The sequence below is a fragment of the Trichechus manatus genome, unplaced genomic scaffold (assembly GCF_000243295.1).
Source record: "Trichechus manatus latirostris isolate Lorelei unplaced genomic scaffold, TriManLat1.0 scaffold00030, whole genome shotgun sequence".
NCBI lineage: Eukaryota > Metazoa > Chordata > Mammalia > Sirenia > Trichechidae > Trichechus > Trichechus manatus.
In genome coordinates, this window is record NW_004443966.1 from 12,043,533 (window position 1) to 12,070,647 (window position 27,115).

At 39.1% G+C, this 27,115-nt stretch overlaps 1 protein-coding gene across 1 annotated transcript in view; it reads left to right on the forward strand.

Moving 5' to 3' along the window:
* Positions 1–27,115, forward strand: part of ZWILCH (zwilch kinetochore protein) — a 34,401-nt gene that overhangs the window by 570 nt on the left and 6,716 nt on the right. The window contains exons 2-16 of the mRNA XM_023729744.1: positions 4,043–4,094; positions 5,079–5,174; positions 7,915–8,033; positions 8,474–8,673; positions 9,207–9,277; positions 9,526–9,681; positions 11,000–11,071; positions 15,272–15,365; positions 15,895–15,944; positions 16,567–16,672; positions 17,150–17,229; positions 20,105–20,261; positions 20,741–20,769; positions 25,041–25,177; positions 26,274–26,369. Of these exons, the coding sequence (XP_023585512.1) occupies positions 4,043–4,094; positions 5,079–5,174; positions 7,915–8,033; positions 8,474–8,673; positions 9,207–9,277; positions 9,526–9,681; positions 11,000–11,071; positions 15,272–15,365; positions 15,895–15,944; positions 16,567–16,672; positions 17,150–17,229; positions 20,105–20,261; positions 20,741–20,769; positions 25,041–25,177; positions 26,274–26,369 (1,515 nt within the window). The remainder of the gene's footprint in view (positions 1–4,042; positions 4,095–5,078; positions 5,175–7,914; positions 8,034–8,473; positions 8,674–9,206; positions 9,278–9,525; positions 9,682–10,999; positions 11,072–15,271; positions 15,366–15,894; positions 15,945–16,566; positions 16,673–17,149; positions 17,230–20,104; positions 20,262–20,740; positions 20,770–25,040; positions 25,178–26,273; positions 26,370–27,115) is intronic.

The following is a 27,115-nucleotide window of genomic DNA, read 5'->3' on the forward strand; positions in this document are numbered from 1 at the left end:
CTATGCTTCAAAACTTCATTTTATTTTTAGAGTGAAGCGCATAGTGCCAAAAGAATTCCATCAATTTCTACATCCTACCTAAAAATACTTTAATCCAGTGGTTCTCAAATATAAGGATGTATGAGAAGCAGCTGGAAGGCTTGTCAAAACAGATTGCTGGGCCCCATCTCCAAGGTTTCTGATTTAGTGGGTTGGAGCCCTAGCTCGGCTGCTAACCAAAAGATCCGCAGTTCCAGTCCACCAGCCGCTCCTTGGAAACCCTATGAGGCAGTTCTACTCTGTCCTGTAGGGTCGCTGTGAGTCGGAGTGGGCTCCACGGCAACGGGTTTGTTTTTCTTTTGGGGGGGCAAAGAATTTGCCTTTCAAACAAATTCGGGTGAAACTGATTGCTGCTGGTCCTGAGATCACACTTGGAGAACTGCTGATTTAACGCATTTCTAAATGCTAGACTTTGTCATTGTTTACCTTTATTGCTTTTTCTGTTTGCAAAAGTACTAATGCTTGTAAAATTGTTGAATATTGTAGAAATAGCACTAGTTTTTTGTTTTGTTTTGTATTTTAACTAACAGTGTCTTGGATATCTTTCAGTATGAGAGCCTATAAATATCTTTTTGTTCTTGTGGAGAATATACACAGCCACACATACCCTAGTTCAACCGTTTCTGCATGTACAATTCAGTGACATTGATTACGTTCTTCAGGTTGTGCAACCATTCTTACCCTACTTTTCTGAGTTGTTTCTCTTCCATTAACATAAGTCACTGCCCCCTAAGGTTCCTATCTAATCTTTCCAGTCGCTGTTGTCACTTTCATCCCGTATACATAGTTCTTAAAAGAGCATAATGCTCAAGGCAGACATTTTTAACTAGTTAAGCTAAATTACTGTTTGGTTTCAATAAGACTTCAGAGATGTCTTAGTCATCTAGTGCTGCTATAACAGAAACACCTCAAGTAGATGGCTTTAACAAAAAGGAGTTTATTCTTTCACAGTCCAGTAGGCTAGAAGTCTGAACTCAGGGCGCCGGCTCCAGGTAAGGCTTTCTTTCTCTGTCAGCTCTGGAGGAAGGTGCTTGTCATCAGTCTTCCCTTGGTCTGGGAGCATCTCAGCGCAGGAACCTCAGGTCCAAAGGATGCGCTGTGCTCCTGGCGCTTCTTTCTTGATGGTATGAGGTCCCCCGTCTCTGCTCGCTTCTCTCTTTTATATCTCAAAAGAAATTGGTTTAAGACACTAATGTTTTAGATCCTATCAATATAACTGCTGCTAATCCATCTTATTACATCATAGTGATAGGTTTTACAACACACAGGGAAATCACATTAGATAACAAAATGGTAGACAGTCATACAATTCTGAGAATCATGACTATAGCTAAGTTGACAGATATTTCTGGGGGACACAATTCAGTGCATGACAAGGGGGATATTTCTGGTTTAAGCTTTAAAGATTATCTCAGGACAATAGTTTCAGGGGTTCCTCCATCCCCCATGACTCCAGAAAGTCTGGAGTTGATAAGAATTTTAAATTCTGTTCTGCATTTCCCCCCTTGTGATCAGGATTCTTCTATAGAACCTTTGATCAAAACATTTAGTAATGGTAGCTGGGCACCATCCAGTTCTTCTGGTCCCATGGCAAAGGAGACAGTTGTCCATGGAGACAATTAGCCGCACATTCCATATCTTCCTCCTATTCCTGACTCTTTCCTTCTCTGTTGTTCCCAGCAAATAGACACCCAATTGTCCTGCCTTGGATGGCTGTTTACAAGCTTTTAAGACCCCAGGCACTGCGCAGCAAACTAGAAGAACAGAAGCACTAAACATATATCTCATTGTTTTTAATGTCTATATAATATTTCATTTTGTGGCTGTTTTAAGTTTATTTAACCAGTCCCCTGTTGGTGCTACTATATAACTTAATTTATGAAGACTTGTATTCCTCAATTATTACATGGTTATTAGTCTTCCTTCCCACTTGTAAGCACCAAAAGCCTCTGTCTTCTCTTGTTTCCTCCACAATGCCTGTGTATCCAGTTGCATATTGGAAATTTTTATATGGGACCTCAAACTCAGTATGTGCAGAGCTAATCCTTCCCCTGCTTTCCGCTTCACATTCTACTCCCAGATTCCCCCTCTGAGGTGTGAGCTCCAAATCGAAGACTCTCACTTCTTTCTCTTTCATGCCGCTCCCACCTCATCTAGTCAGTCACCAAGTCCATTTGTTCACCCTCCATCCCCACTGTTTTTGTTCAGGCCATTATCACTTCTCTGAAGCACTACAAGTTTATTCACAGCTAATTTCCTGGCTTCCAGGTTTATACCCTCCACATTTGTATCATCGAGATCTTTCCCATGTAAAATCTTGGCTTTCAGGATAAAGCTCAAGCTCTGTAGTTAAATCTCCTCTTTCCGCGTGCCACTATAACCACCTGTACTGATCTCTGCTGAAGCGCTCATCACCCTGCATTCTCACTGTTGGTTTACTTGTTAAACTCCAGTCAAGACTATAAACCAGGGGCTGTGCTTTTGCTTTATATCCCAGTGTCTAACGAGAGTACCTGGCCTATAATATACATGCTTGAGAAATGATTGTCAAATGACTGCGTGAATAACACCCCTGAGTTATATGTAAAAAGCAAACATCGTTCCTTTAAGAATAAGTCACAAGTTTGCCCAATATGGCAAAAGTGAGTCATTCACAGGCCTAGCTCTCCTGTCTTCTATTTCAGTAGGTCATTTATTAGATCAGAGAGAGAGAAATGGTATCCTGAAACAGTTCCATTGGGTTCCTTCAGGACTCTAGAGATTTGTTTGTCTTTGAAAGCATAGACCAGGCCGATGTGCGTTTTGGCATGTTAATGGTTTATGGTTTACGTGTTTTGGGATCACTGTTTAAAAACTGCCTTGAATTGAATAACTGCCAAATGATATTCTAGTTTGTGTTATGTTTTTAAAAAGGAATTGCTTGTGCAACATAATCTAATTGCTAATTTTTTAGGAACAGCTCATAAAAATAGAGGGAGGATAGATACCTCCATTTTAGCCTAGAAATGAAGGGCCTGGAACCTTTAAATACTTGTCTGTGGTTACCTATTGATTTAGTGGCAGATCAGATTCCAATCGTTTTTACTTCCCGAAAGTCATATGATAAATTACATTAAAAAAAAAAAAAAAGAATGTTTTAGGTGAAAGTTTACACAGCAAATTAAGTTCCCCTTTAACAATTGTTGTACAAATTGTTCTATGACATTTGTTACATTTTTCACAATGTATCAGCATTCTCATTATTTTCATTCTGTTCTGTTTCCATTGATCTAAATTCCCTTCCCCTCCTTGCCTTCCTCTTTGCTTTTGGATAAATGCTGACCCTTTGGTCTCATATAGTTGATTGTTTAAGGGAGCACGTTACTCACAGGTGATGTTTGTTTATTTAATAAGCCAATCTATTATTTGGCTGAAAAGTGACCTCCAGGAAAGGCTTCAGTTCCAAGTTCAAAGGTTATCTTAGAGTGATAGTCTCGGAGGTTCCTCTAGTCTCTATTGGTCCAGTAAGTCTGGCCTTTTTTAGGAATTTGAATTTTGTTCTGCATTTTTCTCCCATTCTACCGGAGACCCTCTAGTATGTCCGTGGTCAGAATGGTCGGTAGTAGCTGGGCACCATCTAGTTCTCTGGTCTCAGGTAAATTACATTTTATTATTAATTGGTGAGGTGTTTGAAAAGAAACAAGGGCAGAAGCAGGCGACCTATATAATTTCTTGATGCCTCTGAGAAGCAGTTGTACCCAACTGTGGGCAGCGGCTTATTAATCTCTACTGTAAATGTCTCTTTCTCTATCTTTTAATTTCCTATGTATTCTCCTAATACTCATTCTGTTTTTTTCCCTCTTTCTGGCTATGCCTTAGGGTTGCCATTAGTACCAGAATTTTTTTTTTTTTTTTTTGCTCTTCCCTCTGGTGTAACCAGAGATAAAGTGATGCCTTATTCTTGAATTTAAATAATGGAACAGATATTGTAGCTCTGTTATTTATATGTGGTTCTGCATTTCAGGGGATTTGATGAAGAAAAGAAAGGAATCTGCAAAGACCCATTTATCTATGAGGTATAAGCAGTTTATTTGATTTTTAAGCTCAACTCAATAATCTTAAAATGTGGATTTTTAAGTCAGGCTTACCGAGCTTAATTTACATACTGTAAAGTTTCCCTTTTAAGGTATAGTTCTATGAGTTTTGACATATGCATTCAGTCATGTAACCACCCCACAATAGGATACAGGACATTTCTATTTCTTCCAGAAATGTCCTGTGTGCTTTGTAGTCAGCTGTTTCTCCTGCTCCCAGCCCCTGGCAACCACAAATCTGTTTCTTTTCCTTATATGTAATTAGTTATGTGATGGTAGGACCGTGGTATTAGCCAAAGGATGTTTAATGACATGGAAAGAGGCTCATGGTAGAAAGTTATTAGAATATTCTGTTTTTATAAAAATCCCAACTAGCAGGTATCTAAATAATAGACAAATTTCCATTTAAATGGACTTATTTACATGCCTGAAAAAGGCCTGGAAGAATATAACCATCCAGGCTAATAACAGTAGTGATTGTCCCTGGGTAGGAGAATTACAGGAGATTTTTAAAAAATTTATTTTAGTTACCTTTATTTTCAAACTTTTGTACAGTGAACATGTATTGCAACTGTGATGGAAGAAATATATACAATTTCTGTAAACTGATATGTTTAAAGTTCTAACTTTAATAATATAATCAGAAAAAAGGCTAGTATTTAGTAAAGTGCTGAATTTGTGGTAAATGCGATGTGATTTCAGAAAGGGTGTGTTAGTGTGATCCTAGTCAAAAGAAGCCTTCACAAGGCAGGCTGCACTTTAGGTGGGCCTTGAAACATGGATAGAATATAGATATCAGACTTGGGTTTTCTAGAGATGAGGTGCAACATGGGCAAAGAAGAAAACATGATGTCTTGTTCAGATACCCTTTTCCAATCACCTGCGTCGAACTGGTCTTTCTGTGTTTAAATATTTGTACAAATATGTATGTGTATATATAACATTGCTTGACATTATTTTTAACAGGCTGACGTTCAAGTGCAATTGATCAGCAAAGGTCAACGAAACCCTCTAAGGAATATTTTAAATGAAAATGACATAATATTCATCATGGAAAAAGTGGTAAGTAGTACTTGAGCTTTTTTGGTTGTTTAATCCTGGGGGACCAAATTTGGTTCTTTGGGAATAATCTCAAATGTACCTAATTTTCTTTTTTTTTCAATAAGCATTTTAGTGAAAAGTGGATAAAATTTAAAATTCCGTATGTGGTTCACATTGTATTTGTATTAGGCAGTGCTGTTAGGAATAAATATAGCGCCGTCTAATACAAACGTAATGTGAACCACATAGGGAATTTTAAATTTTCTCGTAGCTCTTTAAAAAAGATAAGAAATGCCCTTTTTTTTTTAATTTTAAAATTGACTTTTTAAAAAGTATGATGTCCAGTTTTATGTATTTTAGCACATATATAGAGTGGTAATCACCACCACGATCAGGATACAGAACAGCTCCATGACCCCAAAAACTCCCTTGGGCTGTCCCTGTAAGCGTACCCTCCCCCAACTCCTAACCTCTGGCAACTGCTGATCTCTTCTGCATTACTGTAGTTTTTTCTTTTCAAGAATGTCATAGGAATGGAATCACACAGTGTATAATTTTTTGAGACTGGCTTCTTCCATTCAGTATGATGTCTTTGAGATTCATCCAGGTCGTTGTGGGTATCAATGTTCACTCCTTTTTATTGTTGAGTAATATTCCATGGTATGGAGCCCTGGTGGCACAGTGGTTAAGAGATCAGCTGCTAACCAAAAGGTCGGCCATTTGAATCTACCAGTGGCTCCTTGGAAACCCTTTGGGGCGGTTCTACTTTGTCCTATAGGGTCACTATGAGTTGGAATCGACTCAGTGGCAATGGATTTGGTTTTGGGTTTTTTATTCCATGGCATAGATGTACCACAGTTTATTTACCTACTCACCCTTTGAAGAACGTTTGGGTCATTTCTCAAACATAATTTTGGGTATTATTTGCAGTATTATTAATCTTAATAATATTTTTTATTTAATCCAGCATATCTAAGATTATCATCTCAACATCTAATTACTATAAAAATTATTAATGAGATATTTTAAATTCATTTTTCATCCTATGTCTTCAAAATCTTGTGTGTATTTTACACTTACATCTCAGTTTAGAAAGACTAGCCCGTTTCAAGTGCTCAGTAGCCACATGTGGCTAGTGGCTATTGTATCAGATAGCACAGCATAAGTAGCTATGACTAATGATGTTTTACTTTTTCTTTGCAGGTAGCGTTTTATTTTTGTACCTCACTTTATAATTACAACCTTACCTTTTTTGTTTTAATTATGATAACTGTTTGGGCACGGCAATTGTAGTGATTTTTATTGGGTTGATTTGCTTTGGGGCCAGGACTCATTCTTTTGGTTACTTTTTGTCCTAAAGTAGATAGGAAGAGGCTACGGTGTGGGAAAGTGAGGTGGTCCCTTGGAAAGAACGCCTGCCTGCCTTAGAGCCCTCATATTGCCTGTATGAGCACTGGGATGAACGAACAGACAACCGTCTGAAATACACACACACATACTTACATGAAAACTTTTTCTGAGGAAAAGGGCTACGTTATGTATCTTTTATGTTAATGAAAGAGTGTTGTTACTGCATATCTATGGTGGACAGATGCTTGGCAAATTATAGATGAATTTTGTAGTTGAATTCAGACTGTTATAGGGAGAAGGGGAAATATATAGAAAGCAAAAGCTGGAAAAATTAAGAAAGTCAGATGAAGGTGGATTATCTAGAAAAAGATGAAGATGAGCAGAAGGAGTTTATGGAAACCTGAGTTTTAGGACAGTAGAAAGTCTGCAGCTTGGAGCTGTGAGAATCACCTGGAATGAAGTGAGGCCCTGGCAGTTTTGAATGGGGAACAATTAAAATGGCTTCTGTTTATTTAGATCAATAGAGTTTAAAGTGTGAGTTTTAAGTAGATGAGATATTAAAAAGTAAAATAGTGGGAAAAAATATGACATTTCTTGAGTAACCCTAATTCTAGGAACTGTTTGGAAAGCCAGGCCTGGAAAGGTCTGAAATCTACAATTTGGCCAAAAAAGATCATAGTTGAGGAAATATTTAGGTATGATATTTATTAAGTTGGCAGAGTAGTTTGCTTCCAAAAGAGTTGACTGGATAAGAAACTTGAGTTTTAAAGCCCAACTCTCTAGGTTCACATGTTGGCTTTGCCACTTAGCAGCTGTGTGACCTACGTTTTTCCATCTGTACATAGTAATGGTCAGGAAATGTTAACTCTTGTAGTTATTTTCATTATTGGCAAGGCTGCACTCTTTATTTCATAAACACATAGATATAGGAATCCTGTAATACAGATGAGACCTGATATACCATGGGGCTGATAGCCTATTACTAAGAGAGTAGATGTAAGGAAAAAGGGCTGTGGACCTAAGGTCATAGCCCAGAAATAAGATGTTTGAGTTTCGGGAGTAAAAAATCTCACAAAACCTGTGGGCTTCCTTAGTATTTTATCTTTATCTTGGTGCTTTGTGCATGTTGGAGCTCTTCCTTTTCTAATAATGTTGGATGCTTTTTTACCAGTGGTAACCTAGATGAGTGTCTTTTCATAGGACAGTGGAAATAACTTCTGGTGGCAAGATTAATGGTTACCAGACTAGTTTGTGGCTATGATTTCTTGCTATAACCCAATCATCTGTCGTTAAGGGACTAGAAATGAATACATTATATAATGTTTTTAGTTATCCCCTAGCATAGCGAAGAGTTGGCATCTATCTTAAGTGTTCCTTTATCTGGTTAAATAATTCCAAAACATTTTCAAAGCCTTTAGAAAAGGAAGAAACCGGTTACGTTGAAGAAATACAGTCTGAAGAAACTGCTATTTCTGATTTCTCTACTGGTGAGAATGTTGGACCACTTCCTTTACCAGTTGGGAGAGCTAGGTAAGTTTTTTCTTAGCACAAGGGTGGGGGTGGGGAGTGGGATTTAAACTGAAGCGTTCTTATAAACATTGGAAAGCATATGTATCTAATCTAGATCTTTCTTTCTCTCCCTCCTCCTTCCTTCCACTGCCCTCCCTTCTTCCCTACCTCCATTTCACCCTACCCTTATCCTTGCCATGTTGAACTCCCAGTTTGTAGGAGCTCAGAGCCTGTCACACTGTGTCAGTTTCTGGTGTGCATGTCTTCATCTGCCTGCTGTGCCCTTCTCCCACCTCTTTGCTGGGTGAAATATTTATATGCATCTTGCCACTTAATTCTCAGATTTCTGTTTTTGTGAGACCCTTCATATCTTTGGAAAAGAAAACTCTTGACTAATTGTGTATAATTGCTTAATAGCAAATCTCTACGTATAATTTATTATTTTTACTCATGTTTTCAAGGCAGTTAATTGGACTTTACACCATGGCCCACAATCCTAACATGACTCATTTGAAGATTAATCGGCCGGTTACTGCCCTTCCTCCCCTTTGGATTAGATGCGACAGCTCAGATCCTGAAGGTACCTGCTGGCTAGGAGCTGAGCTCATCACAGCAAACGACAGCATTGCAGGCATTGTGTTATACGTGGTCGGCTGTAAAGGTGAGCACTCACTCTTCTTACTTTTTTGTGTTACTTTTTTTGGTATAGTTATTGTTTGATGATTTTTTACTGAAAGTTGGTGTTGTCAGGAGGGAACTGCACACAGTGGAACTTGCATTAACCACCATGAATTGTCTCCAGTTTGTAACTTGTAGCACATGGGGAGGTGTTCCACGAGCACCAGAAGCAGATCTCCCCAAGTCTGGAAAGGAGTTTATGCCTGTTTGTTTGGGTTTCATTTGATTCGTCTGTTTTTTGAAATTCTCATTGGAGGATAAAAACTGAATATAATGATAATATAGTTCTGTCTCACAGACATTTAGTGATGTTTTTGGTTGTGCTGTGACCTGTGTTCCACTTTCGTTCTTTTATAAACATTTCACTAATCTGTCATTTAAATTTTAATTTCAACACTTATTTGTGTTGAGTTACGGTACTCCTAGAACTTGAGGGATTGTAATTTTCTAACTCTCTCTAACAGTTTAACTTTGAACTGTACCTTTAATTTTCTTTCTTTCTTTCATGTCCTATAGCTGATAAACATTATTCTGTGCATCTTGAAGATCTAAAAAATTCACACAAGAAGAGACATCATTTGTCTACTGTAAGTATTGACCTGCCTTTCTAGTTTAAGGGATTTTTCACTCCTCATATAACTAGATATTTTTCTGTAGTATCAAAATGTTTATGTCAGATGATGACTAAAATTAAAATATATGCCTTCTTGCCTTTGTTTTTCCATAAAAGTATGGTGCTTTGTCTTCTTCTGGGACAAAAACAAAGTAGTTTTGATAAGGAGTTTGGGCCACAGGAAGGCATCTCTGAACGGTCTGCCGGATGCACTCTTTTCAGGTAACAACCAGGGGCTTTGCCCAGTATGAGCTCTTTAAGTCCACTGCCCTGGACGACACAGCCTCCGCATCACAGACGACAATCACTTTGGATATTTCCTGGAGTCCTGTGGATGAAATTCTTGAAATCCCTCCGCTCTCCTCGACTGCAACTCTGGTAGGAGCAGAGCCTGTTTCTCTGTTGGGTTAATGAGCCCCTAACTGACCCGCCTCTTGTTTGTGGCTGGTGCTGCGAGTTTCCAGCCCCATGTTCCCTGGGCGTGATGCTGGACAGCTGGGGAGGCTTAGCTTGCCCCTGAAGTCTCATCAGGGCAGCCAGGGGAGGAGGTTTTGTCGGGTGATCTGAGCTATCAGTTGCCCATAGCCCTGTAATTATGTAACTTAAAAATCTTCCAGTGATTAGTAAAGTCTCTTGAATGGGGAATTAAGTGGAAACATCTGAGTGACTTATCATCTCTGCTATTCTTAAAACAGTGCAAGTATTGGCAATGCATCAAAAATGTTTATAATATTTTATGCCCTTCCACCTTGTATTTACATTTCTAGGAATCTGTCTTAAGAAATTAATCAGAATTGCTAACAAAAATTTATGTACAGAGATATTCAATGCAGTGATATGGCTGTGATTCAAAAGTATTAAAATTAAAGCTGAATGTTCAGTGTTAGGGAAATGGTTAGATAGATTTTCACGTGATGAAGTTCTATTGAGTCTTTAAAAATCATGTTTTAAAGTGTCCAAAGTAGTAATAGGAAATGCCTATTATTAAGCAAAAAAGAAAAAAATGTAAAATCACAGGTACAGTAGGGTCTCAACTCTGTTTTTTAAAAAACAATGTATAGAAAGAAGCCTGGATAGAAACATGCTACCGTTAACAGTAGTTTCCCCAGGGCGGTGGGATTATGGATAATTACACTCTTTTTCCCATTTTCCCCCCGTGTAATAGGAGTTTACATACACTGGCATTTATTCCCTTTTTTTCTTTAAAATCTTAGCCTTTACTTAAAACTTGGATCTCTGGCTAGCACAACACATCGTTCGTATAGCTGAAAGGAAGAGTCTAATAAGTTGATTTATATGGGGGATTCTATTTTTGGTGTGTGATAATGCTAAATTTATCATAAAGGCTTGAGATGTATTTATTTATTTATGTTTCTCCTACCATGTCCTCTTGGGACGTCAGTGTGGTAAAGGACGGGAGTGCCTGTGAGAAGAGAAATTGGTCCATGTGGGTACAATTGTTTTGTGGTCTGCGGAGAGGGCGTGATGGCCTGAGTTTAGGTTACTGTATCAGGGTGGGGCAGGATCTGCAGAATCTCGGGGAAAGATGTTCTAAATGAGGTATTGCCCTAGTTTTCCAATTCGTTGGTACCTTATGAAATTATGTATTTTTTGTTGTGTGATAAGTTAACTGTAATCCTCATGTACAGAAGATGGGATTACTGGTAAAAACTGACATACTTTGGGAACTTTTTAGAATATTAAAGTGGAATCTGGAGAGTCAAGAAGTCCTTTGAATAATCTTCACAGACAACTGAAATTCCTCCTTGTGAGTATCCTTCTGGAATTTTTTGTTTCCATTAAATCTCATGTTTTCATACAAATGTTTGCTAATATAATTTTTGTTTAGTTTCATGTTCAAAATGTCTTCTAAGTGTTGTGTATTTGTTAGATACTCTTGGCAATTTGGGCAGTTGGATTTTAATATGCATTAGTTGTCCTACAATTAAAGGGAGCTTTAGTTAGATAGTTAATCTACCTTTTCTGCTGCTGTGTTTGGTGTTTATTCATAGGATGGATTCCTCTACTTCCAGGTGGGTCAGCTGCCAATTTATTCCAAATATATATACGATCTGCGTGTTAATAACTGGGATTTTGATTGAAGCTAAAGATTAATGGGCATGTTTTTCAAGAGTTTATGTTTCAGTAATTTTAGCATCACTCCACAAATTGAATCTCAAGAAGGGGCCTCGCTTAGAAATTCCAGATGTCTTAGCCTGGCATACCAAGCCCGTTATGATCCAGCCGCTGCCTGATTTCTTTCTTGTCTTTTTTTTTTTTTTTTAAAAACAGCTCTATTGAGATACAAATCATGTCTCATAAAATTCATGTTTTAAGTCTACAGTTTAATGGTTTTTAGTATATTTATAGAATTATACAGCCATAACCACAATGAATTTTAGAACATTTTCATCCCTCCAAAAAGAAACCCTGTTACCCATTAGCAGTCACTCCCCCTACCCACCCCTCAGCACCTGACAACCACTCATCTATTTTTTGTCTGTGGATTTGCCTATTCTGGACGTTTCATATAAACGGAATCATATAATATGTGGTCTTTTGTGACTGGCTTCTTTCTCTTAGCGTAGTATTTTCAGGGTTCATCTGTGTTGTAGCATGTATCAGCACTTCATTCCTTTGTATGGCCGAATAATATTCTGCTGTATGGCTATACGACATTGTGTTTATCCATTCTTTAGTTGATGGACACTGGGGTTGTTTCTACCTTTTGTCTACTGAGGATAGTACTGCTGTGAACATTTATGCACAAGTTTTTGTGTGAACATTTCACATCTCTTTCACATCCACCTAAGAGTGGAATTGCTGAATCATATGGTAACTCTATGTTTAAATTTTTGAGGAACTGCCAGACTGTTTTCCAAAGTGGCTGTACCATTTTACATTCCCATCAGCACTATATGGGTACTCCAATTCTTCTACATCCTTGCCATTACTTGATATTGTCTGTTTTTTTGATGATAGTCATTCTAGTGGGGGTGAAGTGGTATCTCGTGGTTGACAACAACTAGTAGGTGGAAGAGCTATGGTTCAAATGCATGTCGTCTGACTCAAAAGTCCACACTCTGTTATAATCTCCCTCATAAATTCATAGAATCTGAGAGGTGCACCTGGCCATGGTCTCGCTGAGTTCAACCTCCTATGTAAATGGGCAGGATTTTTTCTTTTCTTTTATTCTACATGTACTGTACACCCACACACACACCTTCCCCTCTCTGCTATATGGAATATACTGTTTCTTCCCGTTGCAGCCTGTCTCACTGTGCCTGACCTTCTTAAGCCTTATCACCTCCCTCCTGGACAACTATAAAAATGGCGTGGCAGCATCTGACCTCCTCATCTAACTTCACAAGGGGGAAAGAATCACCATTAACAACATCAGCCCAAGGCTGACTCCTGTGAGGTGGAGATCAGATATACCTCCTCTCTCCAGCCTTTTTACCAATCCTAACACCAGCCGTCCTCCATACAACACTCTCTGGTGGGTTTGATATTTCATTCCAATGGCCACGGAACTCACAGACCATACTGACAGTTTTGGAGTTTATTAGAGAAGTAACAGGTTATAATTCAGGATCAGGAATGACTCAGGATACAGTTCTTTGATCAGGACAGCTGCTTCTCCAGCCATGCCTGCAGGCAGGCCCCTGCTATCAGGCCCTGCTTGGGCCTGGGCCCTCGCGCTCAGCCTCCAGAGGACAGCCTCCTCTTGGCCCCCTCGGGACAGGCCTTCTCTTTCAGCGCTTGGCCCTCAGCCTGGCCTCTGCCCTGCTCGGGTCAGTGTTAATGAAGCTCTTTTAGCTCTGCCAGTAAGTGCCCAGAGGCACCCCACTCCACCGCCTCCTGCCCTAAGGCACTCAGCTCTTGCTCTGTGGGTCGGCATGCCCACTATAGCTGCCTTGCTCTGTGGGGTGCGAAGCATTGTCTCCTGCTGTTCTCCTTGTTCTCCTGTTGTGGTTTCTTTGCCATGCTTGCCACTGCTTCTTGCCATCTGCGGCGTTACAGCTCTGTCCGTTTCCTGTGTCTAGGAGGTTCTCAGCCCAGACACCCCGGGTCAAAGGATACTCTCCACTTCTGATTCTTTTTCTTCTTGATGGTGGTGAGGTCCGCTCCTTGTTCTGGGATTGGCCCTCTTTTTAAGCCTAGTGGGATGGCAAAACTGACAAATGCCCTTGTTAGGGTTCCATACACCTTATTGGCTTGGTCTCACCTCCACAAGGGTGCCATTCACCTTATTTGCATAATTAGCAAGCTGTCCTATCCCCTCGGTGAGCCACAAGCACCTTATTTGCATAATTCCACCCAGTCATTTTGTAGGAATCATAAGACCAGGCATGGCTAAAAGGGCCATATTAGGTAATTCACTGCACCACAACCACTGATGATCATTCATTGTCAGCAGGGACACTACTGGCATTTGAGGCAGGACAATTTTTTGTGGTTTGGGACCATTATACATATTGCAAGATATTTAGCATCTCTGGCCTCCACTAAACTATATGTCCCCAAGTACTCCCCCACCCTCGTGATTGTAAAACCAAAAATTATCTCCATACTTTTCCAAAGTTCTCCTGGGAGTGGAGGGCAATATGATTTCCTGTTGAGAAACGTGTACTTTCTCTTCCTTGGAATTCATCCTGGGGACCTCTGACAAAGGAATTCTTAACTACTTTGTAATGTCCTTTTTCTGCCAAAAAATCCAGTGATTATTGTCTCCATGTGAAACCAAAAACCTTTTTTCAGTGTTAAGATCCCTTCATCATCTAATCCCTTTCCCTTCTAATCCTGTTTCCATCTGTCTTAGTTACCTAGTGCTACCATAACAAAATGTAATATAAATGGGTGGCTTTAAAAGGACAGAAATCTATTTTCTCACAATTTTGGAGGCTAGAAATCCAAATCAGTGTGTTGGCTTTAGGGGCGGGCATGTCGTCCTTGGCAGCCCTGAGAGTTCCTTGGCGTTTATCTTCCCCCATGTGTGGATCTGCGTCTGTTCTGCTTTTTTATTGCTCAGAAGTCAATAGGTTTAGGACCTGCCCTATACTGGCCTGACGTTATTAACATAACAAAAGAAAACCCTGTTTCCAAGCAGGGTCATATTTACAGGCACCAAAAACAACCAAACCGGTAGCTGTCAAGTTGATTCCGACTCTTAGTGACCCTACAGGACAGAGTAGAACTGCCCCATAGGGTTTCCAAGGAGGGCCTGATGGATTCAAACCACTGACCTTTTGGTTAGCAGCTGTAGCTCTTAACCACTGTGCCACCAGGGTTTCCTTTATGGGCACAGGGGCTAGAATTTAAACATATATGGGGGAGGGGACGGTTTGCACAATTCAATTCATAACATTTTTCCTAGGTTTTTTGCTCCACCCTTGTTGGGATCATCCCACCCTCTTCATCTGTTCTGTGCTCCTTCCCCACTCCGTAGCCAGTCCGTCCCACATTTCAGTTGCAGCTGCAGTTCCCCTGCCTATCCCAGCCCATCTTGATCTCTTTTCCTTACTTTTGTTTAGATATTGTATGTATATGCATATCATCTTACATCACGTTCCATCCAGTTTCACGTTTGATGTTCTCTGATTATTTCGTCTGTATGATCTGCCCTTAGCCAGAATCACAAACATCTTCATGGTGAGCCTGGAGTCATCAGTCTTGGCTCCTCTGTAGCACCTGTGCACCTGGCATCGTCTTCAGAATCAGACCGCTGGATGTATACTTGGCCCCCCAATTACTAATGCATGGCCTTGGACAAGTTACTTCACCTCTCTCAGCCTCATAGGGTGTTTGTGAGGATTAAATAACATACTGCCTGTCAAGCAGTTGGAACAGTTCCTGGCATGTGATAAACACTCAAGAAGTATTACTGCAATTAATATTATTAAACATATCCTTATTGAGTCGACTTTGTCTTCTGCTAACCAAGTTTTGGGTTTTTAATCTCCAATAGGTCTTGGCTGATGGTTTGAGGACTGGTGTAACTGAGTGGCCTGAGCCTCTGGAAGTACAGTCTGCCGTTGAACTTGTGCAGGAATTTCTAAATGGTGCTTGTTTTCCTAACTTGCCCTTGGGTATCGTTTGCTTGCTTTTACTGAGAATTTATACTTGCTCTCCTTACATATAAGTTGTCTTTTTAGATTTGATATTCTTTTTGGCGAGTTATAGATAAAGCTTAGGGGATTTGTCACAGAGAAGAAAAGGACAGCCTTGGTTCTGAAGTGCTAATGGTGAAGGTCAAGTGATTTTAAAAACTAATGAGATTTAATTTAAGTTTTATGTAACAGAACCATGTATAAGATTATAGCAGAAGAGGGTGGGAGCAGTAACCTCTCGAGTACCCGCCATGTGCCCCACATTGTGTGCCAGGGGCCCTCACATCACCCCAGTTCCTCCCACACCCCTGCCTGATGGGTAGCTATTGCTACCTCCATTGGAAAGCTAAGTAATTCGCTTAAAATCCCCAGTTATACTTCTGCTATCTCCATTTGCCATTTGAAAATAGAATTAGGATGGAAATAACTTGGAAAGCAGAAAAATAAAATCTAGAGTTAATAACTTTTTGCCACTTTCTAGACTTGAATAAACTGGATGGATTTGGTGATTCTACAAAAAAAGAGACAGAGGTAAGTGATTGTTATCAGTCAGAAATGTAGGCTGAAATAGCTTTAAAAATTGTACCATTATCTCTCATGCTGTGCTATCTCAGATGGATCTGGGACAGCCAAGGCAGCTTTCTGAAGGTCGTTTTCTTGTTGGTCTTTAATGTCAGCACTGGTGCTTTTTTTTTTCTTTTAATGAACTAATAAATATTTTTTAGAGAACTAATACATGTGTATTATAAGTTGCTTGATTGTGGAGAAGTAGAACTGAATGTTAGTATACTATAAGATGATGTTACTATATCATTACTTTTGTATATTAATATCCTAGAAGATGGTAGACTAATATGCCATAAGATGGTATTACATTAAGCTAGGTATGTTCTCATTTGATGAATAGGAAAATGGAGGCAAAAGTAATTTGATAAATATTTTTACATGGAAGGAAAGTTGAATGCTTACTTTTAGGCACCAGAGTTTTAAAACAATTTTAGGAGTCCAGTTTTTCCCTGTCTACGTTAGTGAATGAAGCTGTAGAAAATGCATTCACACGTTTCTTTGTGTTTGTGAACCCACATTTTCTCAGAGCAGCATTTGAAAGTTTGTTGGCTTTGAACCATTTTACTTTGTTTTGCTTCTTTTTCAGACAGTGAAGCACGACACCGCTGCAGTTGAGCATTCCATTGAGAGTGTTTTCACAGCACGGGGTGACCTCGATTTTGCTGAGCAGCTGTGGTGCAAAATGAGTAGTAGTAGGTGTCCTTCTGATTGTAAAATAGAATTTCCCTGTTATTTCTTAGGTTTGTTTTTAGGTCTTTTGTACTACTGACCTTGCGTGGAATTATGGTTCTTATTGTATCACATTCATTTCTGCATTGGCACATTCTGCTCAAGAACTGTACTAAGACAAGATAATTTATAGAAGCTGCTCTTTTCTCCTGCCTTTTTGAGTATAAGACTTAGGTGGTTATTGTGCTGTACTTAACATGAACCAAAACATATACCTTAGTCAAATTCAAATTGTTAGAAAAAGGTATCCCTTAATGTTTTACTAATTGTATTCTTTTGTGGCAATCTGAGTTTGATTTCTTTATTTAAAAATGTATTAAATCTTTTTCCTTTTCGGCCTTCTTTAATTTCTTTCTCCTTCTCCCCATTCATGAAGTACAGATACTTGTCTTCTTGCAAAAATACCATGCAAGTAATGTTAGATTGACTTGTTTTCCAAGGTGTAATTTCATATCAAGACTTGGTGAAGTGTTTTACGTTGATCATCCAGAGTCTACAACGTGGTGACATTCAGCCATGGGTGAGTTTAGGAGTGTGTGTGAGAACGTTTGCTCAGCAGCATAGCACGGTGGTTAAGGACAGGCTCTGGAGCGGACTACCTGAGTTTGGATTCCAGCTATGCAAACTTTGTTAGATTCCTTTACCTCTCTGTGCCCCAGCTTCTTCATCTATAAAGTAGGGGTAAGAATAGTACCTACCTCATAGTGCTGTTTTGAGGATTAAATAATTTATTCATGTAAGATGGCTGGTGCCTAGCTCATAATTAAGTGCTCAGCACGTGTAAGCTATTAATATTGTCACTGTTACTGTCGCTGTGAACAGTCATTCTCGCGTATGACTGACGAGAGTACAAATTGACACCGTTTTTCCAAAAAGCAATTCTGATAAAGTATTGAGATCTTAAAATATATCATGCCCTTCGGTCCAGTGACTCTTTTGCTGGGATTCATCCTAAGCACATATACAGAAATACAGTAAAACCTGCAAAAGCTGGAAGGTTTTCAAATATTTTCCACTAATAGAGAGCAACAGAAGAGTGTTGGTCAGACTGCATACTGTCAAAAGCAGAAAACTTGTCAGACCCAGAAAAATAAGGCAGTCCTGTCAAGGTCTAGCTCCCACAGTTGTCACTGTCTGTATCAAGATTTTATGTATGAGAATATTCATCACGGCCTCATTCATGGTAGCAAAATGTTGTAAATGACCTAAATGTCCACTGTTAATGGAATGGCTAAGTGACTAATGATATAGCCACATAATAGCGCATGTAATGGTTACAGTTTTTGATGATGTGGGAAAATGCTTTAATGCTCAATAAAAATAAAGGAGTATACATAATTGTGTTAAAAAAAAAATGTAAACTTTGGAGAGGAAAACCTGGAAACAAATATGCTAAAATGTTAACAGCAATTACCTCTAGTAGTAGGGTTTATGAATGACTTTTTTTTTTTTTTTTTTAATTCTTGGTGAAAATATACACAACAAAAAACACACCTTCAGCAATTGTTACATGTACAGTTCACTGACAGAGTTTACATACTTCACCTTGTGTCACCATTTGCACTCTCTCTACCGGTATTGTTTCACCGTGGTCAGCGTAGGCTCTCTGCTCTTTAAAGCTGTCCACTGTGCTCTAGAGTTACTGTTGTCCATTATGCTCTCATATCGATAATTCTTTCAAAGAGTGCAATGTACAAGCAAACATTCTTGATTAACTGAATTAAACTGTTGTTTAGTTTAAAGATGACTTTATGGGATTGTTTCAGTACAAGGTTTAATGGTTGTTTACAGGCAATAGATTCAGGAGTTCCCTCAGTCTCAGTGGATCCAGCAAGTCTGGTTTCCGTAAGGATTTGAAAGTCTATTCCACAATTTTCTTCCTTTTGATCAGGATCCATCTGTTGGGTCTTGATTAAAATATTCAGTAATGGTAGCTGGGCACCATCCATTTCTTTTGGTCTCATGGTAAAGGAGGTGGTATTTCATGGAGGCAACTAGACCTGCAGTCCATTTCCTCCTTCAGTTTATAAATAACTTTTTTCAACTGCATCATATATTTCTGTACTTAATAGATTTTCTACTATGAATTGGTATTGCTTTTATAACCAAGGAAAAGCTAAGTAAAAAGCTAGAAATAAAAAAAGTCATTATTTAATAGGAATTACTTTTTAAATAACAGGGCTACCAGTTCATGTCTATAAAACCTAGAAACTCTCATAGGTGTGAAAAAAGGTACACTCCAGAGCAAAGGCATATGAACCTTAATTGGGTGTTTTAAGTCTTGGCCATTGAATTTTTCTCTAGAGAGTTTGCTGTGTTTGTGAGATGTTTACAGGTAAAACCCTACCATGTACAACAAGTACAAAAGAAGTGAAATGAATTTAGGAAAAAAAAGAAGAAAATGCAAAAGATTTTGATGAAAAGTAGAGAATAATAGTAATAAGAAAATGATAAATATTTTATGTATGTTTAATTGTTTAATATTTGGAAGACGTGTTAGATCTATGAGTTCATGACTCTTTAATTTGCAAATTGTCAAGTTAGCATGTTGGATATTGTAGTCAAAAAGGAGTTCCTTATGACACATGCATGGACCATCGAGGCAGAGAGACTTTTCCTGTGGCAGCAAATTATCAGTGTGGGTGAAGGTGTTCAGTTTTGGAAAAGATGCCCAATAGCACTTAAATCAGCAAAGAGGAGAAGAGAATTCCTAGTTGTAAGGCTTAAAGGACCAACTCCGACTTCTCTTTGGTGTAGTTGTATCTTGTTGTGAAAGGGGCCCTGGTGGCTCAGTGGTTAAGCGCTTGGCTGCTAACCTAAAGGTTGGTGGTTGAAACCCACTCAGTGGCTCTGCAGGAGAAAGACCTGGTGATCGGCTTCCGTAAAGATTACAGCCAAGAAAACCCTATGGGTCAGTTCTGCTCTGTCACGTGGGGTTGCTGTGAGTCAAAATCGAGTCGATGACACCCAACAACAGTCAGTTCCGACTCATGACGATCCCTTGTGTACAGAGTAGAACTGTTCCATAGGGTTTTCAAGACTGTCACCTTTTGGAAGCAGATCACCAGGCCTCTCTTCTGAGGCACCTCTGGGTGGATTTGAAGCACCAACCTTTTAGCCTGTTGTCAAGTGCTATCTGTTTGTGCCACTCAACCTGGGAGTGTTAAACTCTTAGTTGCTTTGGGCTTAACAAACAAACGAGGTTAGGAATGGCATTTTAGAAACTGACACGTTTGTAACTTGGGGGCTTTTGATCAAACAATTTATAGTGTCAGGAGACAAAGAATGCAAGCTTATGACTTTTAGCTTGTAGCTAATGTAATTTACTTCTCTTTTGCTTATTGGATTTGTTTATACTTTTATTTTTGGTTTTATAAGATTTTCTTGATTTCTAGCTCCACAGTGGGAGTAGCAGTTTACTGAGTAAGCTGATTCATCAGTCTTATCATGGAACCATGGACACAGTTCCTCTCAGTGGGACTATTCCAGTTCAGATGCTTTTGGAAATTGGTTTGGACAAACTAAAGAAAGATTATATCAGTTTTTTCATAGGTAAGTCGCAGTTGTCAGCCATAAATATTCTCAGATTTTTATCTTTTAACTTGTCCCTATTCATCTGTAGTCCGGGCCTTGCCACTGGTTCACTGTGAGAAATACTTCCACTCTTTGCACCTTAGTTTCCTCTTCTGTAAAGATATGAAAGATAACTATAGTTATTGTAGCTTATTTGTTTGTTTAGTCCAAACATTTTGATATTCTATGAGGTTAATGTAAAAAACCCCTTTCATGAGGTGCTGTTTTAATGGCCAATGCTTGGTTGTTTTTACTAGGGGCTAGCGATGATAGCTTTTAGAATAAGTAATCGCATGTATTTATGGTGTAACCTGCCAAAACTGGGGCCTTTTCAAGGGAACTGTTTAGTTTGAGCATCTCTTCCATGTATAAACTATGAACATTTTTGCTTAGGTTTCTTAACATGTAATAGACAATAGCTAATGCTTGTTTGCATATATGTTTTTTTTTTTAAATAGGTCAGGAACTTGCATCTTTGAATCATTTGGTGAGTTTTTTTGTTCTAAAGTTGGTTTTTCTTTTCTTCAGTCATTCTGCATGTTTCCTCTGTACTAAGTCCTAGGAAACAGGTAAGTAAGACAGTCCACGCCCTTAATAGTTGCAGTCTAAAGTTACCAAAAAAAAAAAAAAAAGCAGTCTATTCAGTGTCATTTCTCATTGTCTGTAAGTTTATGATACTAACATAAAGTACATACAGCTGTATCCTGCTGAAGCCAATGTGCCCACCACAACTCTCATTTATCTAGAATGGTTAGGGAATCAAAGCACTCATATATGAGTGCCTTTCTTTGATAGACCCTGTAAGGAAATGTTTGCTTTATAGTCTCTCGATCCATTTATATTACACTTAAAGGATTACTTTCCAAAGAATTTATAATGCTTTTTAACATACTGTTTCAAAAGATTCTTCTGGGTTTCAGGGTCAACATTATAAGCTTTCTTATACTTTCCTAGTCTTGTTGATTAGAAAGTTTAGGAGATTGAACAACTTCTGTACTAATCCTTGATACTGATTAGAAGGTCCTTTACAAAATGATTCTATAGTATCAACTTGTTTGTCATTTGTCTCATAAAAATACAAAATAGAAAAACTCTAGCTATGTCTATTATGTAAAGTAAGACACAACTGAATTCTTTTGAACTTAAATTTTTATTATTCAAATTTTAAACATTTTTATTAAAGATACATATTTTTAGCGGAAAGTTGCTCTAGCTAAAAAAAAAAGATGTTGGAGGACCCAGAGATAAGTGCTTTGTTTTATTTTTTTAATTGTGGTGAAAATATACACAACAAAATATAACACCAACTCAATAATTTCTACATGTATTATATCAGTGGCACTGATTACATTCAAGTTGTGCAATCCTTCTCACTATCCTTTTCCGAATTATTCCACCATCGTTAACATAAACTCACTGCCCCCTAAGCAAAAACTCTTCTGTCCCTCCTCCCTCCCACCCCTGGTAACCACTAATAATTTTTGGTCTATATATTTGCTTATTTCATATAAATGAGATCCTACAGTATTTGTCCTTTTGTGACTAACTTATTTCGCTGAGCGTAATTTTCAAAACCTCATTCTTGCGGGCTATCCCCAGGAAAAAGTCAGTGATTTCAGACTCCTTGATGGGCGAGAAGAGACAGATCTCCTCCAGGGACTTGATCTTCATGCTCTTGACCAGGTGGCCCAGCTTGGTGATGGGGAGCAAATCCTTGTCTTTGGCCTTGCCTCCATGAGCTCTATGGCCTCGGCCCCTGCCATGACCATGGCTGAGATCCTGACCCCAGAGGTCCTGCCAAAGGCTCCACAGAAGCCGCAGGGGCCTCCCATTCCAGTGCCCCCAGGGTCTCTGGGCTCTCCTGCAGCGTAGGGGTCGTCCACCGTTTGGCGTTTCTCGGAGAAGGAGGTCATTGTGGTTTTGATTTGCATCAGCAACGTTTGTGAGGATGTTGCGCGGCTGGGCAGCATTTAGTTCTGTTGTACGTAGGTCGCTATGAGTCGGAACCGACTGGACTGCACCTAACAACAATGGCAACAAATGGCTGATGACATTGAGCATCTTTTCATGTGCTTATTGGTCATTTGAATATCCTCTTTGGTGAAATGTCTGTTAAGTCCTTTGCCCAGTTTTTGTTTGGATTGTTTTATCGTTTTGTTAAGTTATAGAAATATTTTGTATATTTTGGCTGTTAGACCCTTAATGGATATATGGTTCCCCAAAATTTTCTCCCAGTTTGTCGGTTGTGTTTTGACTTTGCTGATAAAGCCCTCTGATAAGCAAAAGTATCTGATTTCTATGAGGTCCTGTTTATCTATTGTATCTTCTGCTGCTTGTGCGTCTGTTGTCATATCTGATAGCCCACTGCTAAAAACCAGTTCTCACAACTTCACCCCTCCATTTTTTTTTAAGAACTTTATGGTTTTAGTTTTTACATTTAGGTCCTTGATCCATTTTGAATTGGTTTTTGTGTATGGTATAAGGCCTTGGATCCTGATTCATTCTTCTGCATATGGAAATCCAATTTTCCTGGCGCCATTTATGGAAGAGAATCTTCCTTCCCCATTGGATGGACTTAGCACCCTTGTTGAAAATCGGTTGACCACAGATGTGTGGGTTTATTTCTGGACTCACAATTCTGTTCCATTGGTCTATATGTCTATTAACATACCAGTACCAGGCTGTTTTAATTATTGTGGCTTTATAGTATGTTTTGAAATCAGGAAGTATGAGTCCTCTCACCTTATTCTTCAAGATTGCTTTAGCTGTTTGGGGTTCCTTGCCTTTTCATATCACTTTAAGTATTGGTTTTTGCATTTCTGCAAAGAAGACTGTTGGAATTTTGATGAGGATTACATTGAATGTGGTGTTTTTAAAACTTAAAAAAGTAATAACATTTTCAAAAATTAGAATTTAAGGAGTTCCTGGGTGATGCAAATGATTAAGCCCTTGGCTACTAACTGAAAGGTTGGCGGTTCGCATCTTCTGCGCGGGCAGGGCTATTTTGGAAGAACGGCCTGTTGCTCTACTTCCAAAAGATCATAGCCATTACCAAAAAAAAATTAAAATATAGAATAAACACGCCCATAATCTCATCACCCAAATGAGTACTGTATTCTTATTTTTATGAATGCCCCTCAAGTCATTTCACGTGCCTGTTTTTCATATGGTTTGACTCCAAGTACTTAACACAATAGTCCTTCCTAGACTTTGAGAATCATCTGCAAGGCTTGTTAAAATGCTACTTCCTGGACCCCAGTGATTCAGTATGTCTTTTAACAAGCCAGCTTTTACTCAAGTGATTCTGATGCAGGCGGTTTACAAGTATATTAGTCTATCACAGCCATAACAAATTACCATACGCTTAGTGGCTTAAAACAACACCTTTATAAGACAGTAAATGTGTCCCCATAGTTTAGATTTAATTATAAATGAGTTTGCATTAAAATAAATTTTCATCACTTTTTTGCCTGGCTGCTTTTAAACTATGATTCAGGATTATCCATGAGTGTCTCCTACCCCCTTGCCATTAAACCCAGTTAATAAAGAGTGGACCATAGCTTTTCCCTTACTGTATTAGTTTTTTATTGGTGCAAAACAAATCATCACAAACTTAATAGCTTCAAAGAACACAAGTTTATTATTTCACGGTTTCCAGGAGTCAGGAGTTCGGCATGTTGTAGCTGGGTCCTCCGCTCAGGTTTCATATGGCTGAAATTAAGGATAGGCTGGCTATGCCCTCATCCGGAGGCTTGGCTAGGGAAAGATCCACTTCCAAGATCCCTCATTTGTTGTTGGCAGAATTCGTTTCCTTGTGGCCCTATGACTTAGGTCCCTGTTTTCTTGCTAGCTGTCAACCCAGATCAGTCTCAGCTCCTGGAGGTTGCTCTCAGGTCCTTGCCATATGGCCCTCTCCACAACATGGCAGTTTGTTTCTTCAAAGCCAGCAGGAGAACATCTCTTAACGCTTTGCCTTCTTTTAAAAGACTCACCTGATTAGCCAGGCCCACCCAGGATAATATCTGTTTTGATTAACTCATGCTCAGTTGATTAGTAACCTAATCATGGGAGTAATATCCATCGTATTCACAGGTTGTGGCCTCGCTAATAGGAGTGGATTGTACAGGGTGTGTACTGTAGGGGGGCAGGAATCTTGGGGGCCATCTTAGAATTCCACCTACGTCACTTACCATGGATTGTTTCTTTAGGATGGGTTCTCAGAAATAGGGTTAGAAGCTTTGAACATTTTTATGATGCTCAACATGCAATGCCAAATTACTTTTCCAAAGGGCTGCCCCGAGTTACCAGTAATGTGTGTGACTGGAAGCTTATGAATACACTGACTCAGTTTCCCAGTACTTCAAGTTTACTCTCTATTTTTAGAGGTGGACATACCCATCAACCAAGCAAGTGTATTGAAGTTAAGAATTGTTGTGTGGATTTGCCATTCATTCATCCTGGAGGATTTGGTGGGGTAATATAAGTTCACCACTTTGGCCTCTTCAGTGAAGCCGTCCTGTGATTTGCCTTTGCCAGGGGATATGTGTAATGGTTTGCTCTGAACATTCGAAGTCAAGATTTTCCCTATAGTTTAGTTTGAATAATAGTATTGAAAGGTGGTAAATTCTATCTAGCTGTCTCCTGTCTCCCCCCTATTATAAGCATCTAAACTTAGATTTAGCAGATGTAACTATATTCTCTCCAAAGATTCCACTTGTCCTTTAACTCCTTATTTTGCTTACACATTTTTCATTCCAGGAATACTTCATTTCTCCATCAATAGATCTACAAGAACAGGTTTATCGTGTTCAAAAACTCCACCATATTCTAGAAATATTAGTCAGTTGCATGCTTTTCATTAAACCGCAGCACGAGCTCCTCTTTTCGCTAACACAGTAAGTATTTCCCTGTTGTTTGCTTACATAAAAAATGTATTCTTTTTTGAAATAGTTGCAGCCAGAATATGTACAGTTTCTTTACTCATTGGAATAGAGCTGTGCACCCTGTCTTTGCAGGAGCAGAACGGTTCTAAGTCAATGTCATGGGAAGGAAAGGCTTTGAATGCAGAAGGAATCAAACTTAACACTTGACTGTCACTTCCCAGCTTCCTTAGCAAGTTTCCTTTCACTGAATCTTGTTTCCTCCTCTGTAAAAAGGGTGAGGGTGAAATGATGTAAGGTGTGTCAAGTACCTGGCACCGGTGCTTAATAAATGTTAGTTCTCTTATTTTGTCTTGCCATCCCTATGAGTCTGGGCTCAGCTAATCACTGCCAGCCGTCTATATGGCAACTGAATAGAATCAAGTATTATTACCAGGTGTCTGTCAGCAGTACTGCTGTAATTTTAGAGATTCTTCTGATCAGTTTGACTGAAAACAGTTCGGAGTAATCTTCGTGTATGGACTCCTGAAGTCTTACGTGTATTCGGGGCCTCAAACTGGAAATCAGTGAATTGTTTAGTGGGAGGACTGGGTTTCCTTTTCCCTGTGGAGGAAATGTACCATTGCTTTTTTTACAAAATTAGAATTTACCTCAGTTGTGAAGGGAACATTTTGAAATTGCAATTGCTTACAGAATCTAAAAGATTATTTTTTCACTGGAGATTGGTTGTGGTACCCGAGTTACCCCCAGACTCTGAAAAACACGGAGGCGGTGCTTTTTCTCTCTTTCGCCACTTTTTGTTCTTCCCTTTCTAATACCCCTTTCTCCCCACGTAAGCCTTTATTTGGGCTCCTCCTAAATATATTTTATATTTATGAGAAATATGTCTACTATTAATTTTTTTTAAGCGAATGAGTTTTCTTTCTGAGGGAAAAAAAAAAACATAACCTAAGTTTTGTGGGTTTTATTTTTTTAACTTTTGTGGTCCTGACACAGTGTTGATGTTGTTAACCGTTCTCAATGAAATGTTTTCCTGATGAGCTTTAGACTCCAGAGAGCCTTTATGTCCAAATGGCACTTTCTTCCAAAAGAGGTTTTTTTGTTTTTTTAGATCCTGTATAAAATACTATAAACAAAACCCTCTTAATGAGCAACACGTTTTTCAGCTGCCAGTCAGACCAATTGCTATGAAAAACTTATATCAAAGGTAAGCAAGTTAATAGTTAAATTACACCTTAAGTCTAGCTGTGTTCTGGGCAATCTGGGGATCCATATTCCATGGGGACCTCATGACCCAGAGCTGCTTCACCTCTGAAACCTCAGTCATCCATATCCTGCTCTCCAGCTACAATTACAGATAGTTGTCTCTCTTTCGTATCCTTTGTCTACCCTCTTTTAGACCACTGGGCCTCTAGTCTTTCAGCTTTCTCTCAATTTGTAATTCCCGTGAGCTGAATGGGTAACCAGAGAGGAAGGGACAGATTTAGGGAAAAAAATGATTAGGGTAGTGACTTAGTCATTTAGTGCTGCTATAACAGAAAACACCACACGTGGATGGTTTTAACAAAGAGGAGTTTATTTCCTCACAGTTAAAGTAGCCTAAAAGTCCAAATTCAGGGCGTCAGCTCCCGGGGAAGGCTTTTTCTCTCTGTCGGCCTTCTTCTCGTTGGTGTTCCCCCGGACTAGGAGCTTCTCTGCACAGGGACCCCGGTCCAAAGGACGCGCTCTCCTCCCAGCACTGCTTTCTTGATGGTGTGAGGTCCCCAACTCTCTGCCTGCTTTCCTTTCGTTTTATCTCTTTTTTTTTTTTCTAAACTTTTTTTTCTTTTTTAATTGTACTTCACGTGAAGGCTTATAGAACAAATAGTTTCTCATGAAACAGTAGTACATATATTGTTTTATGACATTGGTTAACAACCCCACAACATGTCAACCCTCTCCCTTCTCGACCTT